Source organism: Gymnoscopelus braueri (genome assembly GCF_963280865.1).
Source record: "Gymnoscopelus braueri genome assembly, chromosome: 20".
Classification (NCBI taxonomy): domain Eukaryota; kingdom Metazoa; phylum Chordata; class Actinopteri; order Myctophiformes; family Myctophidae; genus Gymnoscopelus; species Gymnoscopelus braueri.
Window position 1 is genome coordinate 17383410 of NC_137622.1, and position 7500 is coordinate 17390909.

The 7500-nt window shown below is 47.8% G+C and overlaps 1 protein-coding gene across 6 annotated transcripts in view; it reads left to right on the plus strand.

Annotated features, from left to right (window-relative positions):
* LOC308076108 (transcription factor COE1) overlaps positions 1-7500 on the plus strand; it is an 82058-nt gene that overhangs the window by 71563 nt on the left and 2995 nt on the right. For 2 of the 6 annotated variants that reach the window (XM_080416222.1, XM_080416223.1), the window contains exons 12-16: positions 1125-1190; positions 1949-2102; positions 3506-3685; positions 5745-5942; positions 6460-6528. In XM_080416222.1, coding sequence (XP_080272348.1) covers positions 1125-1190; positions 1949-2102; positions 3506-3685; positions 5745-5942; positions 6460-6527 — 666 coding nt within the window. In that variant the 3' untranslated portion in view covers position 6528. Of the gene's footprint in view, positions 1-1124; positions 1191-1948; positions 2103-3505; positions 3686-5499; positions 5608-5744; positions 5943-6459; positions 6529-7500 lie in introns of those variants that run through there. The other 4 variants (XM_080416225.1, XM_080416226.1, XM_080416224.1 and 1 more) reach the window with 3 other exon arrangements.

Genomic DNA, 7500 nt, shown 5'->3' on the forward strand with positions numbered 1-7500 from the left:
ACACATGCTCCGGGGCTTGTTCGCAGCGAGGGATACACTCGGGAGGGGTATAGTGCATAGCGTGTGCGAGCGCACAGCATGTGTGTGTGTGTGTGTGTGTGTGTGAGAGAGAGCGGGTGCACGAGAAGGAGAAAGAGAGAAGAGGGAGGGGGGGCAGCAATTTTCTGGTTGTCGCGCCTCCAGCACATATCCTGGCCCCGGCACATTAACTTTTAAAAAGGGTTTGGTTGGGTTATTGGTGTCTACAACACACACACACACACACACACACACACACACACACACACACACACACACACACACGTAACAACGCCCAAGTCACACACTCATACACTCAAGGAGATTGGAGGGAATAGAGATACAGCGAGAGAACGGAGAGAGGGGAGGTTAAGAGAGAGGAAATGAGTGCAGAGAGAGAGAGAGAGATGGGGGGAGAGGGGGTGGGGGGACACAGATAGATAAATGTTTGATGTGGGAAATTCCACTCGGCGGTTGGGGTTCTTTTCCACCCGCCGCCCATCCCCGACCCCCCCCACACCTGGACAAATGATGCTCTGCATTTGTCACACAAAGTACACTGAGGTGTTATGGAGGCAGACGATGACAGGGGGTTAATACAGGCCAGGACACGGGGTTCTTCTTGAGTCACACATGAAGCCACGTCGCTGTCGCCAGGCGAGGTGTTGAGTTAAAGGAGACGGATGTCTGACGGAGTACAGTACATCAGTAGGTCCATGGGCTGGATGCTGACAGGAGGAGAGGAGGAGGAGGAGATGTAGTAGATGGTTGACTGATAGAGAGATACAGGCTCATGTTTTATTCACAGCTACGGCATCCCTCTCTTTCTCTCTCCTCTCTCTCTCTGTGCTCTCCCGAATGACCGCCTGGCTACCAACCAAGTGCCGGGACAAGCCCATTTCTCTTCCTCTCTCCTTTTTCCTCTCTATTTGCTCCTTTCTCCCTCCCTCTCTCTCTCTCACACACACTCTCTCTACTTTTTTTGCATTCACGGCACAATGCAAGGGCTGAGATGTAATAAAGGTGACTGAACTCTTTGTGGCGTGTGGTTCTCAGTGATCTCATCCCCCCCTTCACCCTCCACCCCCTGCTGTGTTTGATCGTAGGAGGTGATATTAAAGAGAGCAGCAGACCTGGTCGAGGCCTTGTACGGCATGCCGCACAACAACCAGGTAGGTCATGCACACACACACGCACACACACACACACACACGCACACACACACACACACACACACACACACACACACACACACACACACACACACACACACACACACACACACACACACACACAAATAGACAAGTGGGTTCATGTTCAAAACCAAAACAGTTGTATCTTGCCTCAGAGAAAAGCGTTCAATGTTTGTGGTTTGGACATTGGCAGCATCAAAGGCTGTGTTTCGGCACCCTGCTGGGTCTTTAGAACAGACTGACAAACACACACATGGGAATGTGTAAGAGCTTTTATCTTCTTTAATGCCAAAACAGAGGGGAGGAGAAGTGGAATAAAACTAAAAACTGGATATAAAGAGAGGAGAGGAGATCAGGAGAGAGGGGTGTACACTTACTCTGCTAGAGATGTAGACATGCTCTGCTGGAGGTGTACACTCCTAGGGGTGTACATTCACTCTGCTAGGGGTCCTTCTCTCTGCTAGGGTGTACATTCACTTTGCTAGGGGTGTACCTTCACTCTGCTTGGGGTTTACACTCACAGCATCGACAGCACACATTTTCCTGCTCAGCACATCTTATTGCACAATGCACACTACTTCATTTTCTGCTTAACAGTGTTAACAAATTCAGGGATTCTATTCTATTGTGTGGTGTTATAGTCCTGTTCTTTTCTATTGTATGGCATTATAATTCTTTCTTGATTTTTTTCTGTTCCACTCTGCCGTGTCTTGAGCTAATTCTTCTCTCCATGTCAGGAGATGATACTGAAGAGGGCAGCGGACATCGCAGAGGCTCTGTACACGACAGTGCCACGCGGACACAACCAGCTGACTGGCCTGGGCAGTGGGCATGCTGGCATGATGTCCGTAAACTCCTTCCAGTCAGACGTCGGACAAACAGCCAACCAGGGTGAGCAAACTGAACAGGGAATGCTATGACTACAAGACACGCGCGCACACACACACACACACACACACACACACACACACACACTGTGTGCGAGTCTGAGTCTGTTCATATCGGTGCATGACTTGTGGTCGGAGAGGAAAGCAAGAGAGAGGTAGATAATAGAACAGCGAAACAGAAAGAGAGAAATTGTAGTTTTCTTGTGGGACAGTCGGAGGGAGAGAAGGACTGAAGGAGTGATTTAAGATTATGGAAAAGGAGGACAGGAAGGAGGGGTGGCAGAGAAAGATGGAGGGTGTTGGAGGGGGGTGAGAAGAGGAGAGAGTGAAGTGTGGAGAATAAAAGAGAGAGTGAGGCAAGGAGTGCAGGTTGTAGAAATACGAGCGGGTCCTGGGGGGGTGTATATTAGACTGGGGTCTGCCCCCCGTCTGACAGAGAGAGATGTGGGTGCAGTCGGCGGTGATTCATCACCTGTATCAGGGGGAAAGAGAGGAGAGTGGATGGACCAGCCTCCGGATACGTCTCAATACTTCCAACCAGCCTCCTCCCCCCCCTCTTCCTCCCCTTCCTGCTCTCTTTGTTTGAACGTGCATCGATGCGTTTACATATGAAGGAACACAAGAGCCGTCGGGTCGTCCAATGCTTCCACCCCGTGTTTAAACCTCATTGAAGACGAGGAGGCGGGGGGGGGGGGGGAGTCGGGGGACGCTGATGCCTAATTGTAGAAGAGAAGGCCTGAGTCTTGTTGTAGTGAAACACGTCCCTCCTTAGTGCAGAGAGCAGGAATTCCTGATGTGTTCAATTCCAGCTGTTTCTTTTTTTCTTCTTCTGGTGTCAGCGTTTGGGGCCAGAGATGTATATTTATAGTCTTCCTCCCATCTCTTCCTCCCTCTGTTCTGCCGCCCACTCCGAAGAGCAGGGGAGAGAAAGGTCTCTGTCGGAAACACCCGGCCGTGTTCCTTATAAATTGCAGGAAAGCTGGCAGAGTCCTTTTAGTGTTAATTGCCTTATCAATATATCTCATTTTGGATGAGAGCCAGCGAGGTTAAAGGACTCTTGTTTCAGCCGTTTGATTGCGGGCCGTTTCCTCCCGCGCTTATATCATTCCCTCTACCTTCTGTCTATGTCTTTCTCATTCCCTCGTTACCCCGTCAAAAGAGCTTTCAAAGGGGGAAAAAATTCTATCGGCTTATATTGACATTTCCGTTAGCCTGGAACAGGAGAGGAATTTGCAGTATTGCATGCAGGCATCGCTGTTTATTTCTTTTTCTTGTCATTTTCTATACCCCTTAACACCTATTTACTCTTTCTCTCTTGTCTGTCTGCCGTTCTCTCTCTCTCTCTCTCTCTCTCTCTCTCTCTCTCTCTCTCTCTCTCTCTCTCTCTCCCTCTTTCCCTGTCCTTAGGTTTCAGTAGGAGTACGAGCAGTGTGTCTCCTCATGGCTATGTCCCAAGCTCCACCCCCCAGCAGGGCACTTATAGCTCTGTCTCCACTAGCATGAATGGCTACGCTAACTCTGGCATGGCAACCCTGGGCAATTCGCCCAACTTCCTCAACGGATCCGCAGGCAACTCGCCCTATGCTAGTGAGTAAACACACTACTACACCCCATAGACGCTAGTGGGCCCGAGGGGGAATGCGCTAGCAACATCTTGTCCATATCGGATGGTCCGCATGCATCCTCTTCCTGCCTCGCCCTTTTCTGCTCGGATAAAAGGCTGTGAGGGGGGAAATAAAGGAAGGAAATAAAGACGGAGCAAGTGAATGTTTTCAAACGGAGAAGAGAGCGATGTTAAAAGGGCTGAGACAAAGAGAACAGGAGGTGCAAACGAGGATTGATGGACGGAGAGGACGTCTTCAGAGTTCAGCTGGCTCATCTGTTTCTTTAAGAACCGAGTCGAACGCAAATCCCCCCTTTATTGGTCTGGAGAGCAGATCACCTAGAGCCCTCCGCCCCACACACTCACACACACACACACACACACACACACACACACACACGCGCACACACACGCACGCACGCACGCACCCACACACACACACACACACACACACACACACACACACACACACACACACACACCCTCTACATTAAAGACCCTTGATTAAATCAATAAACTAATTGCTAGAGAAGCAATTCCATTTCGGCTCTTTGATTCCTGGGTGTTAACAAGTATTTTAACAGGCTCATCGGCCCCACGCAGACACTTTCAATCAATGGCCCCTCGGCCCGCCTTTGTAGGTCCAATTTTCATTAATTGATTAGTTAGACCCCCTTCATAAATGGATTATGACTTTATTGCGAGGATTTGTCGGGGAGAGCCATAAAAGCTAAGCGTCGGATAATAACAACAATAAAGGCAGAAGCAGATATCAGAGGGCAGGTGAAATACGGCCCGGCTGATTGTAAAATCACTGAGGGGTAAAATGCTCTTAGCGTATTAGTGGACAAAAGACAAACCCAGGGAGACTGGATGGATGGGATGATGTCAGAGGGAGACCGTCCATCGGGTTGTCCAGTCCCTTTCACATCAGAAGTTCACCCCAGGTATAAAAGAGTGTGTGAAATTCCCTCAAATTGTTGTTAGGCCTACATAAGAATAAGAGTGAAGGCAAGAGTACAAAATAAATCCAAATAAATATAAAATATACTTGAAGAGTGTGCAAATGAAATATTTGCAAATGTGCAGCAGATATGAAATATGCATAACATTTTATGGGAATGTATCTACAGTCATACATAAAGTATCTTTCACAGACTCATTTTAGATTTTTGTCATATTTCAATTGAAGTGGACGTTTTAAGTGATGCTTAAAGGACCATACCTGTGGTCTAGCATGTTTAGACCATAACCATGTATTACTGTCGACCATTTGGAAGCCATTGGAGTAATTAATTTCAGTAGGGTGTGTGACAACTTTCTTGAGATAGGTAATCCAACACAGTGAATTGTATGTAGCTATATTATATTATATTTCATCAGTTAAGTTACCGATTCTTTTTAATGCATTTTTAAGCATTATGTTAATTTGTGATTAGGGTGATATGGATACATGTTGCCTTGGAAACAAGCTGCAGGGGCAGCACCTGGCTGGCTTTGACCAAGAGATATTAATTACTTTGCATGATGAGTCATCAACATTCCACTGAAACAAAAGAAAAAATATTTTTGTTTTCAGTTTTATACTTACTTTTGAAAATAGATGATCGTATATCTCTATAGAATATTAAATTAGCTTTAATTAAAGTATATATATATATATATATATATATATATATATATATATATATATATATATATATATATATATACACACATATGAGATAAATGTCACTATGATCTTCAAATCAGCTGAACTGAGTCCAAACGTCTGTCCCTTCTGTCCTCCACTGACCAGTCCCTTTCTGTTCCTCCCGTCTACCCCTCCTCTGCCCTCGACCCTCTCTCTAACGGCCTCTCTACATCCGTCTACATCTCTCCCCCCCTCCTCCCTTCCCCTCCCCTTCTACCCTCATCCTCTCCTTCTACCTCTCCTTTCGTTTTCATTCTTCCCCTCATCCCCCGCTCCTCCTCCTCCTCCTCCTCCTCCTCCTCCTCCTCCTCGTCTCCTCTCGTCTCCTTTCCTTCTCTCTCTCCTCTCAGTTGTTCCTTCCAGTCCCACTATGGCCTCCTCCACCAGCCTGCCCTCCAACTGCAGCAGTTCCTCTGGCATCTTCTCCTTCTCCCCGGCCAACATGGTGTCCGCCGCCGTCAAACAGAAGAGCGCCTTCGCGCCTGTCGTCCGGCCCCAGAACTCTCCCCCGCCCACGTGTACCAGTGGCAACGGCAATGGACTGCAAGGTGAGCCAACCCCCCGGCGCTGCATAATTTTTTTTTGCCATTTCGCTCGATAATGAATTACAAACATCTGGAGCTTCTGTTTCCAACGTGTCGAATGAAACAGTTGTTCTCTTGAAGGCTCGATGCCAAAATGTATCAGCATGTTTTTTTGTTCGTTTTTTTTTTGCTTGTGGCTGTAAATAAAAGAAAGAAATGAGGGGATTTTTTATTTTATTTTTTATTTTTTTGCTTATTCTTGGAGTGCCGCATTTCTCTGTCCTCCTTGGGAATAAATGTATACAAAGAAGAAAAATTGTCTGCAGTGAAAATGTAAAGTTGCAGTTTTTAAACTATAGCGTCTGTTGCACCCCTACACCCTCACACAACAAACACTAATCTTGCTCCTCCCACCCCACCCCTTATGATAACAATCCTCTGACTTTCTCTCCCTTTCCTCCCTCTCTCCCTCCTACCTCCTTTTCTCTCCTTCTCCCTCCTCCTTCGTCCCCTGTTTTTCCTTTCCTCTTCTCTTCTGTAGATCAGTCTTTCGTGGACTCTAGCAAGTACTCGTCCTCCAGCTCCCTGCAGGGCCTGGCATTCTCCTGAAGTATGTTCCCTCTCTTTCTTTCTCTCTCCTCTGTCATCCTGTCTTTTCTCTCACATCCTTCCATTCACGCTTCCATCGCTGCGTAGATCAGTCGAGGCCCTTCTCTCTTCCATCCTTTCGCTTCTCTTCTCTTCTCTTCACTTCTCTGTGTTTTTATTTGTCACTCTTGACCCGTCAGCAGAGAGCATGCTGTACCACATGTGTTTCATTTCCTGTTTTCACTTCCTACTTCCTGCCTGCGCACGCCAGCGGAGTCTGGTTTGGGAGGGAGGAGAGGGGGCGGGTGGGGGTGTGGGGAGGGGTGCCTGAGGGTCACTCTGTTCTCCTCTCTGTTAGTCAAGGCAGGATGTTGTCTGGTGTTCAGATCCTGAGAGAAAGAGAGAGAGAGAGAGAGAGAGAGAGAGAGAGAGAGAGAGATGATGATGGATGAGAATCTTTATCTGAGACCCAAGCTAAGCACTTCCTCACTTCCTCTGCCCGCGTTGATGAGCGTTGACCACAGTGACCTGTAGGCCATTGACCACTATGCACTGATCATACTGACACACACACACACACACATAGATACTCACGCACACACATAGATACTCACGCACACACGCGCACGCACACACACACACACACACACACACACACACACACACACACACACACACACACACACACACACACACACACACACACACACACACACACACACACACACACACACACACACACACACACACACACACACACATGTGCACTGATACACACACACACCTAGATCTTTAATCCCAACAAGAGACACTTAGGAAATAGCCGGGGAATTAGTGGATTGGAGGGGGAGGGGAATCAATAGGGAGCCAATATGTTATATGAAAAATTCTTCCCCCGTGATGGCCCCTCTGTAAAACGGAAGGCGGGGGGGAGGGGATTATGGGGGGGACGAGGAGGTGAGGAGGTGGGGGAGCAGGAGAAGAGGGGAGCGTT